This window comes from Trichomycterus rosablanca, chromosome 7 (assembly GCF_030014385.1).
Source record: "Trichomycterus rosablanca isolate fTriRos1 chromosome 7, fTriRos1.hap1, whole genome shotgun sequence".
In the NCBI taxonomy this organism is placed as follows: Eukaryota; Metazoa; Chordata; class Actinopteri; order Siluriformes; family Trichomycteridae; genus Trichomycterus; species Trichomycterus rosablanca.
The window spans coordinates 35,876,393-35,904,126 of record NC_085994.1 but is presented as its reverse complement, the minus strand read 5'-3'; the positions used below and the strand labels follow the sequence as shown (position 1 = coordinate 35,904,126).

Below are 27,734 nucleotides of genomic sequence, written 5' to 3'. Positions count from 1 at the left end.
GCATGTTTTTGGACTGTGGGAGGAAACTGGAGCACTCGGAGGAAACCCACGCGGACACGGGGAGAACATGCAAACTCCGCACAGAAAGGACCCGGACCGCCCCACCTGGGGATCGAACCCAGGAGCTTCTTGCTGTGAGGCGACAGTGCTACCCACTAAACCACCGTGATACGTAAAAATAAAATATTAATAAAAAACAGTGCAAATAGTAACAACAATAAAATGGTAACAGTGAACGTAATATTTTATGTAAGTAGTAAGGAGAATAAAACTTTGTAGTGTGTGTGTGTGGCATGGTTACTCACTGTCCCTCACCTGGTGGCAGGTGTGTGTGTAAAGTGCTGCTAGTGTGCAGCTCTCTCTGTGCTCCACCAGTAGATGGGGCAGTTTGTCGGGGTCTAGGAGGGACTTCATGTTGGGGGTGCACTCACACACACACACTTAAGAGAAAGTTGCTCCAACTGAGCTGACTGCATGTCTTTGGACTTGTGGGAAGAATACCAGACATGCAAACGCCACACAGAAAAGACCAAGGCTGCCTGGTTGGGAAATCAAACCCAGGTCCTTCCTGCCTAGGGTGACAGCGCTATCCACTGCGTGACTCGGTGGCCCTTCTCTTCAGATTTGCTCTTTCTAGAATTTTATGATGTATGGAAAGCAGACAGATTAAACACTGAAAGTTGTAGGGCCAACTTCTGATATTCTTCTAACTCTGCAATGGTTTTTTTTTAGCGTGGTATCTATAATCATTAACATTTATAGATCATATCTAAAACTGTGGACCACTATATGGTAATAGCATGTTAAAATATCATTGTAGTCAAAGTCATTGTAACACATTTGGGTGGTAAAGTCACACTTGTGTGTTTTTATTTGTCAAGTCCAAAGTCTAATGACCTTGGAGGTGCCAGCAGCTGTTAATTTATTAACAGATTTTATGGAAAAAAGTGTAATCATTAAAATTTTTGTAAACTTACAGTTTGAACTACTCAACCTACTTTGTTTTTAAATTGGTGGGGCGGGGGGGGGGGGGGGGGGATATGTACTGGGACAGTGGTGGCAATATTACCACCACTACTACTACTACTACTAATAATAATAATAATAATTATTATTATTATTATAAAACACTTTGTGGAACACCTTTATGAGATTCTTAGCCGAAAGTATTTCACTGAGCTGTAAATAACTAATGACCAAATGCCAAAAATAACTGTACCTTTTAAATGGCAGTGTGAGAGTTTTTCATTGTACAAATTAGTGGATAAACCACGAATTTTGTTAATAATTCCAGAGCTTTAAAGAAAGGTCAGTGACTGGTGAAAGGTCTTTTTTTTTCAAGGCTGGTTATAAAGGGAAAGCTGTTGGGCAATGCCTATGAATGTATAATATAAGGCTCATTCTAACAGTGGTTCATACTGTAAACACACAATTTTTCAATATGACAAATAGTTGTGCAGATTTGGAGATACTGCAGTCTCTAAAAGAATATCATATATCAGAGGAATATGGATTTATTCTTCCTCAGCCTTTGGTACGTACATTTGATTTGTGTGTGTGAATTACTGTATTTGATACTTTGCTTTGACTAGATGTATTAATAAAGAACTATCCCAGTGGGCTGCATATGAAATTGCATGTTGGTTTTTGAAACAAGCAAAACAGTCCACTGTTATGATTACTATTACCTTATACATGTAGTTTATGCAGTCAGTTTTAATATAGTATAACCCCTGCATGATAGGAATTTTCCTAATCTTACACCACATTGTTCTCCAAAATAAGTGAACAACATGTTTATCTCATTTTAAAGCTAAGCTAATGTTAACTAATGACCTTGAGGTTGTTTGCTTTTAAAAAAAACCCTTATAATCATCAATAAAAGGAAACTCATAAAGAAAAAAAAATCCAAGGTTTAGAGGGACTTAAGCAAACCTTTTTAACAGTATTGAAAGACTGATATATTTTCATGATTAAACCTCATATATCCATCACTAAATCAGAATGTACAGCACTGGGGACAGGGGGGAAACCTCTGGTATCTAAGAGATAAAAACAGTATGTATACAGTAATTTGATTTTGGGGGGTAGAAAACATTGTGTTTAGTATTTGAAAGTGTTCATTATTTCAGTACGATGTTTAGAAATTGTATTGTTTAAAATTTACTTAATAAATACAATGATCAGTACTGGGGACACAAAAGGCACCGAATTGTAGGAATGACCAATATGAGAAAATTGACAATTGAAAATCGCAGTGGGAGTGGTGATGCCTTGTGATGGACTGAGACTCTGTACAGGGTGTATTTTTGCATAGTATCCAGTGTATGTATAATAGGCTTTAGATTCTCTAGATTCCGATCAGGATAAATCAGTCATGAATAATGAAGAACTACCAGTTAAATCGATGTATTATTAATTGTATGGACTTATAAACACACTTTGAGGGACAATTAACCTGTTGGCTCTAGATTCACACAAGACAAACAGATAAACTGTATTTTTTTGCTCTCTATTAGGCTGAGTTACCAGTCTACTTTCAGCCCTGGATGGACATTGCTGGACGTGTCAGTGAACTCATCTCTTCTCACTCCCTTCGCTCTACTGTTCACAGGGTAAATAACAATAATACTGAACTACATATGTGAGCCTCTGAAATCTGAAATGGTTGCAGAAATTCTCTTAACGAGTTGTAAAATAGATCTGTTTTAAAACAATTCAGACTTTTTTAAGCAGGTATTTACTCCAACTGTACGGTCTTATTCAGGTTCTACATAAACACTGTGATAGGGGATGAGCTGAAGTGAGACACAAGTGCGGAATCTCGGCTAGTGCAGAGGCCAACCCAGTAATCATAATCAAAATCTGTAGCATGTTTCAAAACACAGGCAGGCAATGAAACATGAGGAAAGTAATCAAATGTCGAAATACCAAGCACAGACCAAACACAGAAAAACATGTACCAACCATATACAGTGTATCACGAAAGTGAGTACACCCCTCACATTTCTGCAAATATTTCATTATATCTTTTCATGGGACAACACTATAGACATGAAACTTGGATATAACTTAGAGTAGTCAGTGTACAGCTTGTATAGCAGTGTAGATTTACTGTCTTCTGAAAATAACTCAACACACAGCCATTAATGTCTAAATAGCTGGCAACATAAGTGAGTACACCCCACAGTGAACATGTCCAAATTGTGCCCAAATGTGTCGTTGTCCCTCCCTGGTGTCATGTGTCAAGGTCCCAGGTGTAAATGGGGAGCAGGGCTGTTAAATTTGGTGTTTTGGGTACAATTCTCTCATACTGGCCACTGGATATTCAACATGGCACCTCATGGCAAAGAACTCTCTGAGGATGTGAGAAATAGAATTGTTGCTCTCCACAAAGATGGCCTGGGCTATAAGAAGATTGCTAACACCCTGAAACTGAGCTACAGCATGGTGGCCAAGGTCATACAGCGGTTTTCCAGGACAGGTTCCACTCGGAACAGGCTTCGCCAGGGTCGACCAAAGAAGTTGAGTCCACGTGTTCGGCGTCATATCCAGAGGTTGGCTTTAAAAAATAGACACATGAGTGCTGCCAGCATTGCTGCAGAGGTTGAAGACGTGGGAGGTCAGCCTGTCAGTGCTCAGACCATACGCCGCACACTGCATCAACTCGGTCTGCATGGTCGTCATCCCAGAAGGAAGCTGACGCACAAGAAAGCCAGCAAACAGTTTGCTGAAGACAAGCAGTCCAAGAACATGGATTACTGGAATGCCCTGTGGTCTGACGAGACCAAGATAAACTTGTTTGGCTCAGATGGTGTCCAGCATGTGTGGCGGCGCCCTGGTGAGAAGTACCAAGACAACTGTATCTTGCCTACAGTCAAGCATGGTGGTGGTAGCATCATGGTCTTGGGCTGCATGAGTGTTGCTGGCACTGGGGAGCTGCAGTTCATTGAGGGAAACATGAATTCCAACATGTACTGTGACATTCTGAAACAGAGCATGATCCCCTCCCTTCGAAAACTGGGCCTCATGGCAGTTTTCCAACAGGATAACGACCCCAAACACAACCTCCAAGATGACAACTGCCTTGCTGAGGAAGCTGAAGGTAAAGGTGATGGACTAAACCCAATTGAGCACCTGTGGCGCATCCTCAAGTGGAAGGTGGAGGAGTTTAAGGTGTCTAACATCCACCAGCTCCGTGATGTCATCACGGAGGAGTGGAAGAGGATTCCAGTAGCAACCTGTGCAGCTCTGGTGAATTCCATGCCCAGGAGGGTTAAGGCAGTGATAATAATGGTGGTCACACAAAATATTGACACTTTAGGCACAATTTGGACATGTTCACTGTGGGGTGTACTCACTTATGTTGCCAGCTATTTAGACATTAATGGCTGTGTGTTGAGTTATTTTCAGAAGACAGTAAATCTACACTGCTATACAAGTTGTACACTGACTACTCTTAGTTATATCCAAGTTTCATGTCTATAGTGTTGTCCCATGAAAAGATATAATGAAATATTTGCAGAAATGTGAGGGGTGTACTCACTTTCGTGATACACTGTATATAATATATAAGACTATTGCCAAGAACAATGACACACTGATGGTATAAATACAGACGCTAATCAAAGGTTGTTGAGAAATAGGTAAGGACAGTGGAACAAGTAGGGGTGGTAACAGGGCATAAACACACAAACAAACAAAAGCACACTTTAAGATGAGCACCACTGGTAGTGCACTAATTACTGTAGATATTCTATGTAGTGCACTAGGGTGTGGTTTGAAATGTTGCTCATTTCAATCAATACTGTTTATTTACGTTTGCTTCAAGGATGTATAGACTGACTTATACATTTTAAACTGAGCCTGATTCTCTAGTAAGACTCTAACTTTAGGACAAAATCTCACACGCGTTTTTTTAGACTCATCTCATTAACATCTGGCCCTTAATTTAGGACTGAAAAATGATGCTTCTCACAACCTGCCCTGGTTTCCCAGGTGACTAATGCAGGCTCTGACAGAGACTCAGCTGGAGTGGGAACTAGAGCTGACTGGCTGAGCAGCCAAGCTGTTAAATATGTGTGCACTGTGTTTACATGTTGAGCTACTATTAAATAAACTGCTTTATTTATATTTTTTGGTTGAATGACTGGATCAAAAACTCAAAGGTCTTAACAAAAGTTGCACTAGCATTGTTGCAGTAATTGGTGCAGTAATGAAAGTAATAAAATCAATGCATTGTTCTTTTCCTAGATGCCTCTGTTGGATACTGACATGCTGCAGAGTCACCGTGAACTGCGACTGGCACATCTGGCTCTGAGTATCATCACGATGGGTTATGTTTGGCAGGAGGGAGAGAACAATAAAATAAAGGTAAAAAGGTATACTGGTTTTTAGGTTTATGTTTAGTACCAAAGGTATATTTAGCTATCTTGGTGGTGCCTATTTAAAGTAAGCTGTACTAAAATCTAAATCTAAACCCCTTTGCTTTTGTGCTCATACACATCTGATCCTCTAAGCTCCAGTGGTCAAATATTTGTGGAGCACACAAATAAGTTATCCACTAGTGCAGATACAGTATATGCATTTAATCAGATATGCAAATATTCTAGTTTTAATCATGTATGTGTTTTTAAATATGTTAGGTCCTTCCGCAGAACTTAGCAGTGCCATTTTGGAAGGTGTCCCAGAGGGTGGGTCTTCCCCCAATATTCACTCATGCTGATGGAGTCTTGGCCAACTGGAGAAAAAAAGACCCACATGGGTATGACACTTCACTTCAGTCTTGGACCTTGTTTCCTAACATTTTCACCAAGAGAAGTGATGTTTTTACTTGAGAAAACAAAAGACATGCTTAGTATACATCTGTAATGTGCGTTTACTTTATAATACAAATGGGTGACAGATTAAAGGAAAATGGCTTCATTTAGTTGTGTGCATCTAGTGCAAGTAGGGACTGTTCTCCTTCCCCATATTGTTGACAAATGTGCTGGTGAATGTGTGTAATGTCTTTTCAAGGATGATAATGACCTCATGCAAAGGTAACTAGAGGTCACTAAACGGTGTAACGGGCATAAAACAGGTCTAAATCAGTAGATTTACTCATCAAATCAGGGCCAGTGATAGCTCAGTTGTTAAGGTACTGGACTAGTAAACAGAAGGTTGCCGGTTCAAGCCCCGACACCACCAAGTTGCCACTGTTGGGTCCCTGAGCAAGGCCCTTAACCCTCAGTTGCTCATTGTGTAAGTCGCTTTGGATAAAAGCGTCTGCTAAATGCTAAAAATGTAAATGTAAATCATATGCTGTGGCTCATCACCAGAGCTCAACCAAAAATCTGTGGCTTATCACCAGAGCCCTAAAATCTGTCATCACTTAATAGTTCAGTACCTAAGACCCATTGTTGTCACCTATTTTCCTTTACTTTGTCACTCGCTGTAGGCACGATGTACTAATGTGTTAAATCAGCTAATATGTATCGCTGTGTTTTGTGTAATTAACTTTGTTGGGTAAAACTAGAAATGTTCACTGACCCAAGTACAAGAGTGAGTTTGTGTATGTAATGCTTTTTAACATTCATTGTCTTCTCTTTTATAAACATATACACACACGGCTCCCCGGCGGTGTTCCCAGTCCACTAGACATGGAGTAAGTTTCCAGTTGTAACAAATACATTTCTTAAAAGAAGATTTAAATGACATAAGTAAATTGTATCATTAAAGGTGGCCAGTAGATGGAGCCATCTTATTACTTCAACTACAGTAACCCTGAAACTCTGCAGAGCTCAAAACAACGAGCTCCAAAACCTGGTGTAGTTTCAAAAACCAAACGTCTATACATTTTTGAAATTACATTGCTTATACAATTTAGAAAACCCACACAAATTACTGCATACGATGTGGCCAAAAGTATGCAAGCACCCCATTGCTAATAGGTGCAAAAGTTTAGCAAATTGTAGCAAGTTTAGGATGTGCCAGTTCTGGTTTCAACATGTGCAAAATGCAAGATCTATGTCCAGAACTCCAGTGATCTGCACAGAGCCCTGACCTTGACCCACTGAGCGCCCTTGGGTTGAACAGGAAATTAACTTCAAGCCAGGTCTTCTTATTCAACATCAGTGCCTGACCAAAAATGCTTCTTTTTATTGAATAGGCACAAATTCCCACCAACACTGAACAATGAATGCTGTTATAGCTGCAATTTTTATGCCCATGCTCAAAAAGCTCACTGTCAATTATCCCCATATTTTTGGCTATATATGTATGTTGTGTGGGTGCAACTCAAAGTTTTATCCCATTACTGTTATAAGGTCATTTTAGATTAACAGATTTGAGTTGTTAAACTGCATTACATCAAGTTGCGAAAACATATTTCATACCTGGTGATTAATTAATAACAATAATTACACCAATCTAACAGAGTTACTAACAGTCATGGTGTGTATGTCTCTGTCCTGAAAGGAATCTGGAGCTGTTGTTTAGTTTGCCTGGTGGGGAGAGTGTGAGAGGCTTCTTCCTGGTCACACTGCTGGTGGAGGTGGCTGCCGTTCCTGCACTTAAGGTCTAACATCTTCAAACTATGATAATCGCATCTTTTCACGTTTAATGACCAAGACTTGTCTCAGTCAATGTTGGTTATGATTTCTTCTTATTTCTGCTGCAACAGTAACTCCTGCTGTCAGGTCAGGACGCTGTCTGAAGTAAAGGAGAAATACATAGGACATAGCGTGACATTCCATGCAGGGTACAGCTCTCTGTGAAAATCCACAGCTGATATAAAAGAAGCAGCTGGCCTTCTTGAAGTGTGCAGGCCTTTTTGAACAGCAAAGGTGGCAGAGAAATTGTAATAGGGGAATTGGAAATGACTAAATTGGGACTATATGAGGCAGCATTCTGACACAAATGCGCATTCTGACTAAAATGTAGGATTTAATTCTGGGTTCTCCCTCTCAATTGGTTATAAAATTTAATAGAAAATTACATTAAATAGTTTTGTTTTGTTTCCAGTGGAGAAGGTTTGAGGTAATTTTAGGGAACCAAAGCACACGCATTACTGTGGGTTTAGACCACCTGACTGGTCATACAGCCCCCAAACTCTGGAACTCAATCTCTTTGTTCCTCCATCGCTTTTTTCTCTTTTTACTGCTTATTATTAATATTCTTTCTCTGTCATTTTCTTGTGTTTATTTCTGTAGCATTTCTTTTTGTAAATCATCCTTGGGTATGTAAAAGGCAGTATATACATTGAAATTATTATTATTGTTACATGGGTTGCTTTGCATGTTTGTATATCTGCAGTTAACTAAAATGAGCACCTACACACCCTTTAAATAACCTAATTGATGATTTCATTATGCAGGCCATTCCTGAAGTGATTGAAGGTGTTTGCAGTGGGGACGTGCCGATGGTCAGCCGAGCTCTGGATGTTATCAGTCAGGCTATAAAAGACATGAAGGAAGCTCTACAACTAATGCACGGTAGAGGAGCCATATTCCTAGCTAATTAAGACATTAACTGATCTTACATCAGGACTAAATAAAATCAGACATTTACATTTCATTTGTAGGGGACACGTTTGTCATGGCAGTCATAAGTTTCTGTTCTGAGTTCAAGTGCTTTAATACGTTTATCTGCTGGGTCAATACAGCAATTTAGAATCTGGTGACTTCTCTGTGCCCAAAACAAACAGGGCTAGTTAAACTATACCCACCAAAAATACATGGAACAGGGTCTTTTTGCCAAGACGGAAAGAAAACCCAAACTGTTACAGTATTCTGAGTGATCATTTGCGAGGATGGCCAGATGCAATCCAAAAAACACAAAACCAGGTTTGCCATGAATAAAAAGCTGGTGAATCGTGTCACTGTTCACAGTCAGGTGAGTTTTATTGCACTATGAATATAGAAACTGTTTAACAAGAGAAAAGCTAACTGTTTAAAAATCAGCCATTTAAAACAACTAAAGTCTGTTGCTATGTTAGTTTAGGGGACAAAAAATCAGGAGCACGAGCTTGTTTTTTTGCACAGCAGCTACTAAACCCATGATAATAATATAGTAAAGCTTGTTTGACTCTAAACATTGTCACAGTGTGTACCAGTAGCTTCTAATTCATTGCTGATTTGTTTTAAGGACCAAATTTTGTCTCCTTTACCTATGCAAAAACACTGTTTCATATACTTTTTAAACAAAAACCTGTCAAACTACGATATTTTATTATGAGGTCATGATATAGACTAAAATAGGGGATCATATTTGAACAAAGAATCACGTGTTCCTATCATTTAGTCACTGAAAAAGACGTTGCAAAATTCCCAAGACTGTCATGACATGTACGTGTAAGTCTATATGTTCATAATCACATAAAATTATACATAATTATACAATTAAAATCTCTGTGTTTTCTCTGTAATATTTCAGTTTACGTGGATCCCTTTGTGTTTTATGGCATTGTAAGGATTTTTCTGTCTGGGTAAGTAGCAAATCTTTCTTTGCATTTTGCTACATGTAATAGCTACATATAAAGCCATTCAAATGTTGAAAAAATGTGGTTCCTTGTTCCTTTTACAGGTACCATTTTTAAATATTACAAATTTCTTTGAAGTTGTTTATTCATCTGACATTATTTACTGTTTTGGGGTTCCAATAAGAACATGGTTCAAGTTTTGTTTTACATCTGCTTGCTGGTGCATGTTTCAGATGGAAGGATAACCTGTCAATGCCAGAGGGGCTGGTCTACGAGGGTGTTCAGGATGAGCCGATGGAGTTTTCGGGAGGCAGTGCGGCTCAAAGCAGTCTTCTCCACTGTTTTGATGAGCTGCTTGGAGTCAAACATGAAGAAAAAAGTGGTAAGATAGACCAACTAACTAATGAACCATGACTTACCAACACCTGAATGGACGGAGCATTTCTACTATAGACTGTACATGCCACACTGAATCAGTGGTTTAATCAGACAAGCTAGATAAATGTTGTTCTAATGTTGTGCTATTAAAAATCAGTAGTGGTGAGGAGTGATATGTCTAAGTACAGTAACTGGTGTACTGTGTAATGTTTTTTTAAATTCTGAAATCATTCATTGACATACATGCAATAACAGCGCCAACTGAAAGTGGTTCATAGCTTTTCTCAACATTGTATTTCCAGTTAAATTCAGGCATTATTAATTAAGTATTGTTCTTTAATGCATGTTATCTGTCTACTCAGCTGCCTTCCTGACCCGAATGAGAGACTACATGCCTCCTTCTCACAGACGCTTTATTAAGGATATCTCCCAAGCCCCCTCATTAAGGGTGTTTATACAAAAACAGGATGATAAGCATCTGACAGAGGCCTTTGAGTGCTGTTTGGCACAACTGGTGGCGTTACGAAGTTACCACATCACCGTAGTGTCACGCTTTATCACTGTCCCGGCATCCAAGGCCAAACAGCTTCGTTCAGAAGGACCAGAGTCGTCAGAAGAGAGGAACCTAGTATCAAATGCTCCAGTAGCACTGGAGGAGAGAGGAACTGGTGGCTCAGGGATAATGAGCTTTCTAAAGTCTGTACGGGATCAAACAAAAGCTGTTTCATTTCTGGGGCACAGAATGAAGAATTAGACCTTCAGTGCCACACAAACTGCAACAGAAAATGATCTCTTGGGATACAGTTTGGAATTTTTACTCAGCCATATTCCTTCTAATAACAAAGTGACTTTTAATTAAGGCAGCAGTATGTAGTAATCTGTTAAGCACAAATAAGTCATTACAAAAAAGATGTCATGCTACATGTAATTACTAACATTCAGTTTTAGTAAAAGCACAGATTCCATTAGAAAAAAAACTCATCTAATCACTGACTTCAAAGTCTGAGACCATTTCTTTCATTACATAACATACAATTAGCATAACAATTTGAGTAAAAGGTTAAATCTTTGAGCAATGTACACAAATTCACAATATTTGGTATATTCTTATATTGCTGTAAAGCAACATGCACTTGAACTGGCATGGACTTCACAAGCTTGTCCAGAATCAAGTATTCCATGTCATTATTCCAGCCATATCAACAACTGATGGGAACACTGATGAATACTTACATTATACAAAGCTAGTGAGTGAAATATGTTTATTTATCATTTTTACATTGTGTATTGGGCATTTTGAGCATATCTGAATACACTGATCAGCCATAACATTAAAACCACCTCCTTGTTTCTACACTCACTGTCCATTTATCAGCTCCACCATATAGAAGCACTTTGTAGTTCTACAATTACTGACTGTAGTCCATCTGTTTTTCTACATACTTTTTTAACCTGCTTTCACCCTGTTCTTCAATGGTCAGGACCCCCACAGGACCAATACAGAGCAGGTATTATTTAGGTGGTGGATGATTCTCAGCACTGCAGTGACACTGACATGGTGGTGGTGTGTTAGTGTGTGTTGTGCTGGTATGGATGGATCAGACACAGCAGCGCTGCTGGAGTTTTTAAATATCGTGTCCACTCATTGTCCACTTTATTAGATACTCCTACCTAGATGGTCCACCTTGTAGATGTAAAGTCAGAGACGATCGCTCATCTATTGCTGCTGTTTGAGTTGGTCATCTTCTAGACCTTCATCAGTGGTCACAGGACGCTGCACACGGGGCGCTATTGGCTGGATGTTTTTGGTTGGTGGACTATTCTCAGCCCAGCAGTGACAGTGAGGTGTTTAAAAACTCCATCAGCGCTGCTGTGTCTTATCCACTCATACCAGCACAACACACACTAACACACCACCACCATGTCAGTGTCACTGCAGTGCTGAGAATGATCCACCACCCAAGTAATACCTGCTCTGTAGTGGTCCAGGGGTGGTCCTGACCATTGAAGAACAGCATGAAAGGGGGCTAACAAAGTATGTAGAGAAATATATGGACTACAGTCAGTAATTGTAGAACTACAAAGTGCTTCTATATGGTAAGTGGAGCTGATAAAATGGACAGTGCGTGTAGAAACAAGGAGGTGGGTTTAATGTTATGGCTGATCGATGTATAAATTATGATTAGAGCCTTGGGGTCTAGGGTTGGGGTTGGGATCCACAGTGATGCTATTGGCTGACCAGGTGTCTACATACAGACATGATTGGTTATGTCTGGGGAAAAAGCCAAGGCTGTCCAGGGTGTGACACCTGGCAACCTGGATCCACCATGAACCTGATCACAATAAACTGGTAGTTAATATGAAAATGAAATAGAATGAATGTATTTAACTGTGTAGTCTATGTAGTGAAAGAGAAAGCTTGTGACTTATGAATGCAGAATGAATACAGTGAATGAGGGTGCAGTGTCGTAAGTACCCACTAGACAGTGCTAAAGCTTACTGCATGGTCTTTTAGAGATGGCAGCAAGAGCAACAGGCATCACTGACCTTTGACCTGAATACATTATCCTGGGATAAATGCTTCACCTCACTGATTGTCTGGCATTACAGCATCAATGTTCTTTGCAGTGAGTGTTCAGTAGAAAGAATGATGATGGATTACAACTACTAGTGTGTACACACACACTATTTAACCACATGTAAATTATTCACATGCCGTTTGACAGACCATGCTGTGAAAAGCTACAGAAAATTGATAAATGTGCAGAGCAGGGTGTGAGGCCTTCATCAGACATGATCTTACTGTTTCCAGTGATGCACAGCTGACGAGTTGGACTAAAAGAAACACAGAGAAGCTGGTTACACCCTTCTGAAATCACTCATTATTTCCACATCCATCTCTGAAACTGGCATTGAACACGAAAAACAAATCAAGTTTCAGTCATTGGGGGGGGGTTTGATCTTATATACAGGAGGTAGACAGAAGCCCTTCAAGAAAAATGAGCTTGAGTTTAAAGTATGTCAATCGCAATTACAAACACAGGTACCCCACTGTTGCCTCACAGCAAGAAGGTCCTGGGTTCGATTCCCAGGTAGAGCAGTCCAGGTCATTTCTGTGTGGAGTTTGCATGTTCTCCCCGTGTCTGCTTGGGTTTACTTCGGGAGCTTCGGTTTCCTCCCACAGTCCAAAAATGTGCAAGTGAGGTGAATTGGAGATACAAAACTGTCCACATTAAACTTGAACTGATGAATCTTGTGTAACCAGTAACTACCTGTTTTGTCATGAATGTAACCAAAGTGTGTAAACACATTACGTTTAAATCCTAAAAGAATAAATAAATATATTAACAAAGACACAACATGCATCAACTACAGACAATGGAAATTCCTTATGACTGCTGCAATTATAACCTCTGCTGGCTGATCGATCTGGTCTGTACAGGGACGGCGATAATGGAGGTTGTTGCATGAATCTCTGTGCGCGATACAGATCTCCATATGAACCCACCCCAAACAGGTGTTAGTCATTGCCCGTACTAGGACACACAAAATAAACATTGCACAAAACCATTACAGAAAGTTCTGGACTGCAGACTGAAGTAGATCTTTACCTCCTACATTTTTAAGGGTGTAAAAGATTTTCTTCTTGACCAAAGATTCAGTACTCTAGCACAGACCAGTCAGGACTTGTTTAAGAGCATTCCAGGAAGGATAAACCGTTCTGGAGACAAAGGGTGGTCCAACTGCTTGGTAGCTCCTTGATTTTAACACATTGTTACAGGTTATATCATATAGTCTCTCTCCTCTGAATGTACTCACCTTTACAATCTCCAAAACAATTTACATATCTGGTCATGTGACCTTTTAGAAACAATGTGGACCAATATTTATAATAGGATTTACATATTGCAGATATACCAGTTTATCAGTTTTACGCAGTTGACATCATCGAGGCCAGGGGTTTCCGACCTTTTTAGTAAAATGAACAAACCTGAACGTAAATCCTGTCTTTATTCACACTTCTGATTTTAAGCAGGTTAATTGAATAGAACTGTTCTGATGACTGGTACAGCATTTGCATTGTTAGATTTCATTACTATATATATTATTACTATTTGTCATATTTTATTATCACAAGGCACTTTGTTAGGTACACACAAAATAGTGTAAGGCAATCTGTCAAAGATTTAAGCGGAACAAAACAGAATGAATTTTTAGAATGGATTAGTCAAGGTCTTGATTTAGAGAAGCTATCAGAGTAGAGAGTGTTGAGCTGCAGTTGTTTCTAATGCTGGTGCGCTGTTTTAAACATAATCAGGCTGCCAGCACCGGAAAGTTGTAAGTTCAAATTCCAAGCTGCTGGAAGGTCACTGTCAGGCCTTCATCCCTGTAAACGGATCATTTCAACGTCTCGGGATAGAAGCATCTGCCAAACGAATAAACATTGAATGCATTGAATGCGGATGTGAGTTTTACAAGCCGAGCGAGGAGGTAGGTCAAAGGCAAGAGGAAGGAAAAGGGACAGTGAGGTGCTTGTATAGACAAACGCGATGCCTACACGCTTCTTTAATCTAATTACTGACGTCCACAAGGGCCAAAGCAAACAGAGTCCTTTCCGTATTACCTCAGCCGCCATGCTGCCTGACAACCCGCTCCCAAACAGCGCCATCTCTAAGGATGTTTTCATTGTGTGGATTGAGGACTGCGAGTGAAAGGCCTGGAACCGGACGAAAGCTGACATTTGGGAACGTGCACGTACATGTGGGTGTCAAAACAATACAGAACAGCATTATTACACCTGGGTTACTGTAGTTAACATAGCTCCAAAATATCCCTTCAGACGGAGACGTTTCTGAGAACCTGAGTTTTATTCTCCCCCGGTCACTGTGAGGAGTTAAATGCTTTGGTTTTCTACCACATTCCAAAAAGAAGCGGAAGGTGGATTGTCTGCTCTAAATTGCTCATGTATGAGTATGTGATTATGAGAATGTGTGCTAGGCTGCAGTAGCTACCATGTTCAGGGTGTGTTCCTGGTTTGTGCCTAATATTTACTGGTGGCGCCAAAACCACTGTGATACTACCAGGATAAAACTGATAGTACAAATGAATAAATGAACACGTGAAATCCCATACGACAGAAAATCTGCAGTTACAAGGTTGGACACCATTACTGGAGGATGGTTAAGTAACAAATACATTTACCACATTTACCAGACACTTATTCAAAGCAACTTACAGTACTGTGAGAGTATAATGTCTAAGCAATTGAGGGTTAAGGGCCTTACTTAAGGGCCCAATAGTGGTAACCTGGCAATAGTGGGGTTTGAACCAGCATCCTTTCAATTACTAGTCCAGTGCCCTAACCACAAGGCTACAACTGTTCCTCAGAAATGAATGAAGTTGCATTTGTTGCTTTCGTTGATGGATTGCTGGTCTATATTTTAGATGTAGGCGCTCAGGTGGTACACTGGTAAACTGCGCTAGTCCACAACCGCTGGGATCCAGGTTATGTCTGGGAGGGAGAGGGCAAGGCCCAGTTACAGACTGGCGTACTGTCCAGGGTGTTACTGCATTCTGCCCAGTGATTCTGGGGAAATCAGACCCTGATAAAGTGATGGTTAAACATGCAAATGAAATGAACTATTTTAGATGTATACTGCCACCTAGTGTATGGATGTCAAACAACTGAATCTGTATATCTGGACATCCATCAGTCGGTAACCAAAACAGTGCTAAATTGACTCGTCCCAATTTTTTGGAAACTCTAATAATTGAGTAATTGAGTGTAGAGCTTATTTTAATTACCATTATCACAGGGCATCACAAAGTCACTCATTCAAACTCTTACACCAGGAAATTTTAGAGTAGCCAGTCCATTAGCTGCCACGTCTTGGTAAGAGTGCACAATCCAACATCAGAATCTACATGTTTTTTGCTTCAAAACCCAATCAGTAACTAATTATTTTTTTAAATGGTTTGATGTGTTTTGTGATTTCATGACAAAAAAAATAAGAGCGCAGATGCATTTGTAATGATTTTAAATGCTGAAATGTCTACAATAGAAAGTCACATGAGGAAGAGCATTCTTTCATTTAGGTGGCAAATAAAAACCCATTTAGAGGTAATTTATCTGTATAGGAATTCTAACTGGCCAGAGGACTGGGGTTTGCATAGAAAACCAGTACAGACAAAGAAAGAAAATTCCACAATCAACTACAAACTGAACCTGAGTCACTGGAGATGTGCAGCATCAACGATACCTTCAGTGGTTCGGAAACTTCCAAATTGCTGTACGCATTCCCTCATGAGTGAGACGTCACATATTATTTTCAGCTCATTCATAAGAGTATATTTTTTAATGACACCCAATCCATGTATTTAATGGTGTGAATAATGAGAATGAGCTGTGATGCATCTGCAGGGAGTTGAAATGTTTCTCAGGGATATGAGCTCAAAATCTGATCCCTCAGCTCCGATGATCAAGAGGAGAATAGCAGCGTCACAGTGACACTTCATTTCCTTTCACAGACCCAGATGCAAGAAGGAGCAGCAGCTATTGTTGACAAAGGTTAATGGGACTTGAGACACAGGGCAACACACTCACACTCACGCACACGCATACGCACATACACACACACTGACATCAATCATGACTCAACACGAGAAAATCGTGATGCACACATACAGCTGCAAAAATTCTGTGATCCCTTTGAATTGATCTGGATTTGTCCAATTCATTCATTATTACTAGCCTGGTCTAGGTCACAGTGTGTCCCACACCACCTGGAATCAGCAAACTGTCTACAAATAGAGGATATTTAGAACTGTTGCTTCTGTTCTTGGGAGTTATTTTTCTGCAAAGGTCACAACAAGAGCATAACATGCAGTGCTAAAGTACATTTAAAAAAAGCTTGTAAGATTAACAACAAGAGATCAGCTGAAATCTCCAGACCTTCCTGTTTCTGTTAGCTATAACGGAAAAATATGATGCTAATTGTAGACAACAGTGGAATCAATTGTTTTAAAAGCAGAAAAGATCTGAATGTTCCATAGACATTGTTCTGTGTGATCATTTTGACTTAAAGGACTACATAACACTGTTTCATTTAATTTTCAGTCAGGAACATTGATGGACTAGTGTAACAAAGCTCTGCACCACTGAGCACCCTAATAGCTGAATACCAATTTTAAAGATTTTACTTCCTGTGAAGCATGGTGGAGGGAGCATTATGGTTTGGGAATGTTTTGCAAGATAGTTTGTGATTACTAAGAAAACAATGTATTTAAACTTGCATCAACTAATTTACTGGTGAATGTCAGAGTAATGGTGCATCCCCAGAAGTCTGTTAGAAGCACAATGAAGGATTCAGCTACTGTTTAGTGGACCAGCTGTTAAATTTATGATTTTGTCACCTCTGTAAATGATGGTTTTAATTAAAGGTTTTGCATTACTGTTTCAATCAGCAATCAAAAACTGCTTAAGCAACATCCACACCATATGCTATCTATAAATCCCTAATTCACACTAATAGTACACTCATGAATAGTGTGAAATGGAAGTAATGAGTAATGTAGGAAGCATATCTGAGGTAAGGGGCAGATTCTGGAGGAGGTAATCGAAGATAAAACCTGATCTATCCATGTGGGTTTTCCTCATTTGCAAACACTCATTTCCAGCTGATATGGAACAGGAACCAACACTCTTCCTCCCCTTCATTCAAACCTGTCACACGTCCTTTTTTACAGCAGTTTAACTCAGCAGGGTTTAAGTGTTTCCTGTTAAAAGATGGATATGTTGGGAACATACAGTATATGACAGGCTGAAGAATAAATCGCTTGTTTCTTATCAGCACGAGTATGACATCACTTTAGTATAGCAGTAATGGGTTTACATAGGAGTACAAGCTCTTTACAAGTGATTTACAAGCCTCTTTTCTAGAAAAGTTGGGACGTTTTGTAAAATGCAATTAAAAATCTGTGATTTGTTAATTCTCTTGCACCTTCATTTAACTGACAAAAGTAATGATTTTTTGCTGACCATTAAATTGTTTTTGTACATTTAAACAAATTCTGAATTTGATGACAGCTACACATTAAAATAAAAGTTGGGACATGGGCTAAAAGTTTACAGTGTATCACAAAAGTGAGTACACCCCTCACATTTCTGCAGATATTTAAGTATATCTTTTCATGGGACAACACTGACAAAATGACACTTTGACACAATGAAAAGTAGTCTGTGTGCAGCTTATATAACAGTGTAAATTTATTCTTCCCTCAAAATAACTCAATATACAGCCATTAATGTCTAAACCACCGGCAACAAAAGTGAGTACACCCCTAAGAGACTACACCCCTAAATGTCCAAATTGAGCACTGCTTGTCATTTTCCCTCCAAAATGTCATGTGATTTGTTAGTGTTACTAGGTCTCAGGTGTGCATAGGGAGCAGGTGTGTTCAATTTAGTAGTACAGCTCTCACACTCTCTCATACTGGTCACTGAAAGTTCCAACATGGCACCTCATGGCAAAGAACTCTCTGAGGATCTTAAAAGACGAATTGTTGCGCTACATGAAGATGGCCAACACCCTGAAACTGAGCTGCAGCACAGTGGCCAAGATCATCCAGCGTTTTAAAAGAGCAGGGTCCACTCAGAACAGACCTCGCGTTGGTCGTCCAAAGAAGCTGAGTGCACGTGCTCAGCGTCACATCCAACTGCTGTCTTTGAAAGATAGGCGCAGGAGTGCTGTCAGCATTGCTGCAGAGATTGAAAATGTGGGGGGTCAGCCTGTCAGTGCTCAGACCATACGCCGCACACTACATCAAATTGGTCTGCATGGCTGTCACCCCAGAAGGAAGCCTCTTCTGAAGTCTCTACACAAGAAAGCCCGCAAACAGTTTGCTGAAGACATGTCAACAAAGGACATGGATTACTGGAACCATGTCCTATGGTCTGATGAGACCAAGATTAATTTGTTTGGTTCAGATGGTCTCAAGCATGTGTGGCGGCAATCAGGTGAGGAGTACAAAGATAAGTGTGTCATGCCTACAGTCAAGCATGGTGGTGGGAATGCCATGGTCTGGGGCTGCATGAGTGCAGCAGGTGTTGGGGAGTTACATTTAATTGAGGGACACATGAACTCCAATATGTACTGTGAAATACTAAAGCAGAGCATGATCCCCTCCCTCCGGAAACTGGGTCGCAGGGCAGTGTTCCAGCATGATAATGACCCCAAACACACCTCTAAGACGACCACTGCTTTATTGAAGAGGCTGAGGGTAAAGGTGATGGACTGGCCAAGCATGTCTCCAGACCTAAACCCAATAGAACATCTTTGGGGCATCCTCAAGCGGAAGGTGGAGGAGCGCAAAGTCTCGAATATCCGCCAGCTCCGTGATGTCGTCATGGAGGAGTGGAAAAGCATTCCAGTGGCAACCTTTGAAGCTCTGGTAAACTCCATGCCCAGGAGAGTTAAGGCAGTTCTGGGAAATAATGGTGGCCACACAAAATATTGACACTTCAGGAACTTTCACTAAGGGGTGTACTCACTTTTGTTGCCGGTGGTTTAGACATTAATGGCTGTATATTGAGTTATTTTGAGGGAAGAATAAATTTACACTGTTATATAAGCTGCACACAGACTACTTTTCATTGTGTCAAAGTGTCATTTTGTCAGTGTTGTCCCATGAAAAGATATACTTAAATATCTGCAGAAATGTGAGGGGTGTACTCACTTTTGTGATACACTGTATATATTAGAAGTTACATCGTTTTAAAAATCTCACAAAAAGCAGGTGAATTTGTGACAGGTGAGGGAATTGTGACCATCAAAGTCTCAGTTTTTGCTAGTAAGGATGGGTAGTGGCTCAACAGTTTAAAATGAACATTTCTGAACTCATGATTGTAAATACTTAATGTCCGTCACCATCCACTGTACATAATACCATAAAAGATTCAGAGAATCTGGAAAAATCTCATTCAGTGTAGGGTCTGTTTTTGTTTGTTTGTTTGGATTTTAACGTCATGTTTTACACTTTTGGTTAAATTCATGACAGGAACGGTAGTTACTCATTACACAAGGTTCATCAGTTCACAAGGTTATATCAAACACACTCATGGACAATCTAGCATCTTCAATTCATCTCACTTGCATGTCTTTGGACTGTGGGAGGAAACCGGAGCACCTGGAGTAAACCCACGCAGACACGGGGAGAACATGCAAACTCCACACAGAAAGGACCCAGACCGCCCCACCTGGGGATCGAACCCAGGACCTTCTTGCTGTGAGGTGACAGTGCTACCCACTTAGCCACCGTTCTGCCCTTCGGTGTAGGGCAAGAACAGGAACCACTGCTTGATCTGACTTTCAAGCCTTCAGGCAGCATTGCATGAGAAACCGTCATGCTACTGTGATGAATAATAATGTCAACAAACCTACTGGCAAGTCTTTTGGTGAAAGTTATAGTATACCACGCCATATTATCTAGAAGTCCACAAGGACACTGGAAAAAAGACAAAAGTAAGAAGGTGATACTCCAATCAAGGTCTCAATGACTTTGGAGTTGTGTAGCACCCATGTTATCTACTTAGTCACCACAACACCTCAACAAACAAACAAACAAAAAAACTCATATAACCCTGAAACAATTACCTGACATCATCACTGGAAATCACTTTGATGTTAATCTGCCTGGTCAGCAAATGGTTTTAAACCAGAACATTGTGAACATTTCATCCACTGTCCGGTACGTTCTGTGCTCTCTGTGCTTCTCTTCACCTCACTTGCTAAAAGTGATTAAGCCTAACTGTTGTACTTATGAGCTCCTCGTGTAGTTGAAAGGACCCTCGGCACTCACGCGAAGCATAAAAGTTCAGTCGTGTTCCTTGACCCCGCATTTCTCTGGGAAAAAATATTTCTACTGTTCCTGTTTGAGCATGGCTTCAATCATCAGCATGAAACAGCGACTCAGGTTAGCATCAGGCCAAGTGAAATCTTACAAGCCTGTGAATGAGGTACACTGGGGTTACGCGTTATTGATTACAGACAAAAGATAAGTCAAACTCACTTATACGAATGAAAGAAATGAGGATCCAGAACATCAGTACAGAATGTACTCGTATAAACGTTTTTACATTACCCTGCATACCCACAGCTTCACAATTATTGGCACTCTTGGCGAAGATGACTTTTCTGTGCCCATATAAACAGTTTGACTGCACCCATTACAAAGTACGTAAAGCAGTGGTCTCCTTGCCAAACTTTCACCCTATGCTGAGAGAAAAAAAATTTAATCTGAATGGTTAGATGTAACCCATAAACCACCCAAAATACAGGTTTGCTATTTTTAAAAGCTGCTGGAACATAGGTGTCTCTGTCCACAGCCAAACAGGCTTTACCTAGCCTAGGTTTATTGAACCCACTATCAAACAAGTATATTGTTTGTAAGCAGTTTGTAAGTTGCTCTTTTATAAGTAGACAGTCCAAAACGTATTCAGAAATAGGGTCACATTGAGTTTTTAAACTTGCTCAAGTCACAAACATGCTAACAAGTAGAACAAGAACCAGATTAAGATTGATCAGGTTTAAGGAAAAAACACCCAACAGAGCTAATTCCAAGCACTAAACTAAAAAACCCAGCAAGTCAAGACAATTCATGCCCCTAATGGGTAGACTAGATGGTTGTTGGTTCAAATTCTGGCTCTGCCATGCAGCCACTGTTGGGCCCTTGAGCAAGGCTCTTAACACTCTCTGCGTCGTACGATGGCTGACCCTGAGCTCTGACCCCACCTTCCAAAGAACCTGGGATATGTGGAAAAACAATTTCATTGTACTGTACATGTGTATCTGTATTATAAAGACCTTCCATCTGCCCTGAATTATCCTTACATATCAAATGGTCTTTATATAATAACAGTTCATATGCTGAAATCTGTACGTAATCATTTTCTTATGTGTACATTTGACATTAAGCTAAGTAGGATTAGCTTACAGAGAGTGCTAGGAAAACAATATTAATCACAAGAATAAAGAGACATAACAGCATGACTAGAGACGGAAAGATCCAGAGCAACTACATCCATAATAAAGAGAATGTTATGCAAAAATGGATGGTAGGCAACATAAATAAATGATCCCTCTCACACAGGGAAAACCCAACATCGCACAAGAATAGCACACATTAGGTAATATTCATTTATCTTCTTTACAGACATCAGGTCGAAATAAAAAATAATCAGATCTCTGTTGTGACCATGTTCTTAGGTGTGTCTTTGTTAAACACATGATGTAATACCAAACCCATCTAATCACGTGTCTACACGCATTAAAAATAAGCATGTTTCTATAGCACGGTCCGCCAAAAATAACTCCCTACATCGATATCCATCATATAGTCCAGCTACACCAAGAAACACTGTGTGGCCAGATCAAACACAGGACTGAATCCAGTAGTCAGATGGGAAAATGTCAATAAATAAAAGGAAGAGTTTTGGTGAAAGCTTTTTTATACTATTTTAATATTATTGTGGTGTTTAGCAATCTGAACCTGATTACAAATACCAAAATACTTTATATAAATATACAGCTGAAGTCGAATGTTTACATACATATCTAAGATACACATATGTAATGTCAATTTTGGAATATTAATGATGCAGCTGTTCTTTGTCACATTTAAGTTTATTGCAGGTTTGAAATTATGACAAAAATATACAGTTGCAAACAGAAATATTTTTGCAGGGCTAAATTCAGCTTTAAATTGTGTCTTTATCAGCTGAACAATGTAAATAATGAAAGAAAATGAATGATGTTTCTAAAGTAGCAGGATATTTTTTAAATACTGCCTTGTCACAATTATTCACCCTCTGCATAATATTTCTGATCTTAAAACCATTGGAATTCAATAATCAGCCTTCAGCTGCTTCAGTTGTGATGTGTATTAACACCATCTACATTTACATTAAAATTTTCAGCATTTAGCAGATGTTCTTATCCAGAGTGACTTACAGAAGAGTTATTTGTACCTGACACAAAAATAGTCAGAAAGCAAATTCATATTTATTTTGAAATTATATCTTTACAACACCTACATTTACATGTCAAACGAATACGAAATGATGTCCTGACATCGAAGCAAAGTCTCTTTCTGCTACTTAGAGATTCAAGTGTTCAAGGTATGTCGTGACCATGATGAAAACTAATGAGCTGATAAGCTGAGAGAGGAGATCCACTGCACCAATAGAGCAATTTGTATAAGAAACTTTTGCAAGACCTTAAACATTTTATAGACACCAGTGGAAGTATTGTCCACATTGGCTGTAATTCCCATGGTTCTAAAATGGGATGTCCAACAAGAAAAAAATCTTGTATAGGTGAATAAATACAGGTGAATGTATTTATTGAATGAATGTATTTATTAAATGAATGACAACAGCAAGTTGGTGGTCTATTGAAATGAAACACATCACCTGATTTCTGCCCACACTCTCATTTAAATACATGTACCAGTAAAGCACAGCAGTAATATAACACAGAGCATTCAGTCTTGCCGAGCTTGAGTAGTCAGGTCTATAAAAAGTAATTGTCCTAAACCAATCCTTGTAACACCATGGCGCCCTGAGACCTCGGTGGAACTGTAAGATTTTGTTCCTCTATAAGGAATTCTGTCTGTCTTAAAATGTGCAATGGAAAATAGCAATAAAAATATTCCAATGGAAAATTCTTACCAAGAAAATCATTATTGTAATGACGGACGACACGAAGAGAGAAGGAACAGCAACGACAACCAAAAACATTGCAGTAAAAGCCAAACACTTCAAAAATTCCTGCAGTCTATTTATAGTTCATGCCATTTGCTTAGCATGTGCTGACACTTTCTGCTAAGTGGAGGGTGAGGGGATGTGTGCAACAATTTATACCAAACAAGAAACAGATTCCTTAACAAAAAATAAAGAACATATCCCCCCTATCCAGAGTTAAATTGAGTTAAGCTCAGTTTAAAATGTATGTGATAGATATATTAGAAGCCTGTTACCCTGGCATTAACTGCAGATCTTTAACTTTTTGTTAACATTTGTTATTTGGATCACTATCCTGATCTACAATACATGCTAACGCCTCAGCTTCAGCTCATAGCTTCAGCCAACATAATAATATCTCACCTTTTAGCATCCTGTTATTTAATTGGATGGAATTTATTTTTCACTCATTCTTAATTTACCCACCTCTACCAGGTGAAAAGAGGCAATCTGCATGTGTGTCCGAGGGCGCGAGAGGCAGGCTCGGCCCTCCTCGATCGGGAGTGGGGGTGGCAGCAACGACGAGAAAAAGATAAACTCCAATTGGCCACGACTGGGTGCAAAAAAATTAACAAGCAATTAGAAATAAGATGATTGTTTTACAGGGGTGCATACAGTATTTCAGGATTAAACATTTTGGAACAACATCCAGAACTACCATGCTTCACTGATGCATCAGCTGGAGGGCTACATCTCAAATCTCTATCTATTTCCATTCACAGTAGAGTATGTTGTAGTATTTTTATATTTTACGTTATGTATAGTGTTTTATGTTAATAAATGCTATATTTATGATTAAAAATACATAAACCCTTTGGATTAAACTGTGTGATCTACTTCTAATCACACAAAGGGCAAATACTTGCACTACTCAGAGAAGCCCAAGCACTGATTCTGTCACCCTTAACTGTTCAGAAAGTATTCATCACATCAAAATAGATTTTAAAGAGCATTAACCTTGAGTATTCGAGTGCATGTGTGCTTTCAAAGATGTTCATTTATCACTGTTATATAAAGATATTACCATGGGTTTCAACCCCATAATGACTGGAATGCCAAGGTTTTATGTTTTTGAAGACTGTAGAGTATTGAGAATGTATTTAAGAGCAGAAAGAAGTACTTTTTTTGCAGTGGTTTAACTCTATTTAAAAATTATTATTTAAAAATGTATGTATGTAGGATTTCTCAAAAATAAACAATCTATTCTAATAAATAAAGAAAATCTATGCTAAAAAAATAAATGAATAAAAATTAGTTTTAAGGCACCAACAGCACTTTTATTTTTCAAATTAGTAAATTGCATTTAATTACAGTAATTACATTTACATGCTTTTACATCTGTGGCACAGATGCTTTTATACAAAACTGCTTCCAGTTGTGACTGAATACAACGCAAGCATTTGAGGATTAAGGGCCTCACTCAGGGGCCCAAAAGTGGCAACTTGGCATTAAAGGGGCTTGAAACAGTCCTAGTTTTACATGTTTTATATGACTTGGTGGTGTAATAATGTATTATAAGAGTAACTTGTTAATTTTCTTCTGTCATCTTAATAGTCAACAGTGTGGCCTATAAATAGAAGATATATACCGTACCATTTTAGATTTACCATTTTTACTTCACCTTTATTTAAAACAAAAACAAACAAAAGAAAACCATAGCTATATATGTTCCTACATAATATGTAGCCTGTATGACTAGGCATGTCATATGCAGAAAGACTTTTTGTGCTTTCTTTATTGTAAGCATGTTAAGAGCACATAACATTTCAATTATCAAACACAGCTTGATGTTAGTACACGGTACCGTATAAAGGGCAGCCCACAAATTCTACATGATTAATTATGAATTAAGATTAAGCTATAAACTTCATGAAACCCTATTTAACTACTTATTTAAATAACACAAACTAAAGCATCAGATTTGGTGGTAAATTGATGCTAAATTAGTACTTGAATAGCTGCATGTTAATGGTAAAGTTAGAACTGGAACAGGTATTAGATTTATTTCAGCATTAAGCCACCACACTCTCACTCACCTAAGCACTTCATTCCAGACCGCATGCGGCCTGAAGTGCTTAGGAAAAAGGAACAAAAAACGAAAAACAGCTGCCGTTAATCTCACAGCATCTTATACAATGACTAATATTAAAATCAGGCCAAAGACACAAGCTGGCCTAAACAGCGAGACCTCCTAACTAAAGCTTTTAGAACAGGAGTGATTTTCTTTTATTCTTTATGCGTCTCAATTTAGTCCTACCTTAGGTCAGGGTTTCCAATCCTAAGGGTAAAATAATATTTAATGAGCCGCTGGGGTGGGTTAATGCATGACACATAGAAGGCCTGCATGTGCGTGTGGGGGGTCATTTCCCACAGCATTATTGCATGCGAATGGCATGACTGGAGTCTATGAGAGCGAGGTTGGGCAGCCTGAGCGCAGCTGTCGGCTCCATAAGCATCGTGAGGAGAGCTGTTTTGTGCTGACCAAGCATTTTCCAAAACAGTCGTCTCAAAAAACGAAGCAGAAGTTCATTTTCAGTGCACAGTAGATCTTTAAAGTGAATTCTTTCCCTGTGGTTATTCTTTCCCTGAGCGTAGTCTGGGATTTTTTGTCACTTACATGGCATGTAGCACCTTATCAGTGAGGCTGGCTATTTTATTCACACCTATTGATAATATGCATCAAGTTTAAAGTGATAGTTCATAGTGATTAGTAGTAGAGACATTTATGGTCTAGAGCGGGTCTATAACTGTGAACCCTGCTCAAGCTACTCCGACTGTAATTACAATAATCGTAAGGTAGAAATGTCTCAGAGCAACAGATCACCATCAAAAGACTGAACAGTGAGTGCAGAAGCAAGTCAAAACCATTTGATCTTGATTGCAACACTCACTACTGAGCTCCAAACTAACTCTGGAAGCAATGGACTCTGGAACCAATGAAGCTCTTTCTTCTTGGTCAAACAGCCACTTTAAAGCCAAAGATTACCACATACACTGTCAAACACTGTCTGTATACACATCATTGTTAAACACTGAAGCAGAAGTAATGTTAAAATTTTCTAAAGTACAAGAGTCTGAACCAAAAGCTGCAAGATTTCATCAACACCTGTCTAAACCAGACCAAGAACTTCTCTCCCCCCCCTTTTCTACCCCCTTTAGCACATCCAATTTGCATCGTGCTTCCTCTCTGTCTATGCCGAACCCTGCCCTGACTGAGGAGATCGAAGCTAACCCATATCCCCTCCGAAACATGAGCAGCAGCCGGATGCATTTTTGCCACCCACACATTGATGAGTTTGGCGCCACCTAGCGTTGCATGCGGAGAGACACACCCTAAGGGCACTTTTTCCTCATCCCTGTGCAGGTGCTTCTAATCAGCCGGCAGAGGTCGTAATCGCATTCTGACAGAGAGAGACCCACATCCGGTTCTTTGTCCCACCCCCCAACTGAGCAACCGGCCAACCGTTGCTCATAGAGCCACTCAGCCTCGAACCGGGGAGGCAGAGCTGGATTCGATACCAGGTACTCAGAATCCAGCTCTGGTTGCAGCGTGTCTTTTTACCGCTGCGCCACCTGAGCGGCCAGACCAAGAACTTCTAAACAAAAACCCATCCTGGACCTTCTTGCTCTGAGGCGCCCATGTTCATGGTTTTAAAAGTATAGTTCAAATGTTTAATGTGAACATCTAGTGTCTAATTCACAATAAACATCTTACATAAATAGATGATGATGTTGGAGCAACTCAATGTCTTACCTAAAATCAACCCACAATAGTTGTTGAAAAGTTAGGCCTTGTTTTTCCAGCAATCAGTTCATGCTGCAGATCTGGTGTCTGATAGGGACCAATTAAACATATTTTAGAGGAGTATAAAACCATGCCAGTGACTGTGGTAGTAAAGTAAAGAAGGAAAAGAGCATGATAGCGAGTGCTTTGGGCAATTTTCCTCTGGAAAGGCAACAGGAAACTGCCCCCTCTCGAGCATGAACACACACACTGTACACAGAATCGAATGCTTATACAAATACAGGCGAACACTCTCGCCCTCTCTCCCACAGGGAGCTTCAGACTGCGGCCCACGGCGAGCTTCTTTTACATAA

General features: G+C 39.6%; 2 protein-coding genes across 3 annotated transcripts in view; one reads left to right on the top strand and one right to left on the bottom strand.

Moving 5' to 3' along the window:
* The window catches only part of LOC134318408 (rho-related BTB domain-containing protein 2-like), a 131,389-nt gene that overhangs the window by 13,383 nt on the left and 90,272 nt on the right, over positions 1–27,734 (bottom strand). The gene's annotated exons all lie outside the window — the stretch shown is intronic.
* On the top strand, positions 1,395–11,075 carry ido1 (indoleamine 2,3-dioxygenase 1). Of its 2 annotated transcripts, XM_062999319.1 has the most exons (10): positions 1,395–1,534; positions 2,520–2,615; positions 5,254–5,373; positions 5,646–5,764; positions 6,632–6,646; positions 7,459–7,558; positions 8,357–8,474; positions 9,415–9,466; positions 9,694–9,842; positions 10,201–11,075. In XM_062999319.1, the coding sequence occupies exons 1-10, from the start codon at positions 1,442–1,444 to the stop codon at positions 10,590–10,592; spliced, it is 1,254 nt and encodes a 417-aa protein (XP_062855389.1). In that variant the 5' UTR covers positions 1,395–1,441; the 3' UTR covers positions 10,593–11,075. The 2 variants fall into 2 exon arrangements, with proteins under 2 accessions (XP_062855389.1, XP_062855390.1); XM_062999320.1 differs by lacking the exon at positions 6,632–6,646 and having other exon boundaries at positions 10,201–11,074.

Excerpts from the sequence above, each read along its gene's own strand:
- ido1 (XM_062999319.1), top strand. The coding sequence starts at position 1,442 with ATGACAAATAGTTGTGCAGATTTGGAGATACTGCAGTCTCTAAAAGAA. Across the intron at positions 1,535-2,519 it reads TTATTCTTCCTCAGCCTTTG|GCTGAGTTACCAGTCTACTT; the intron begins GTACGTACATTT and ends GCTCTCTATTAG. Across the intron at positions 2,616-5,253 it reads TTCGCTCTACTGTTCACAGG|ATGCCTCTGTTGGATACTGA; the intron begins GTAAATAACAAT and ends TTCTTTTCCTAG.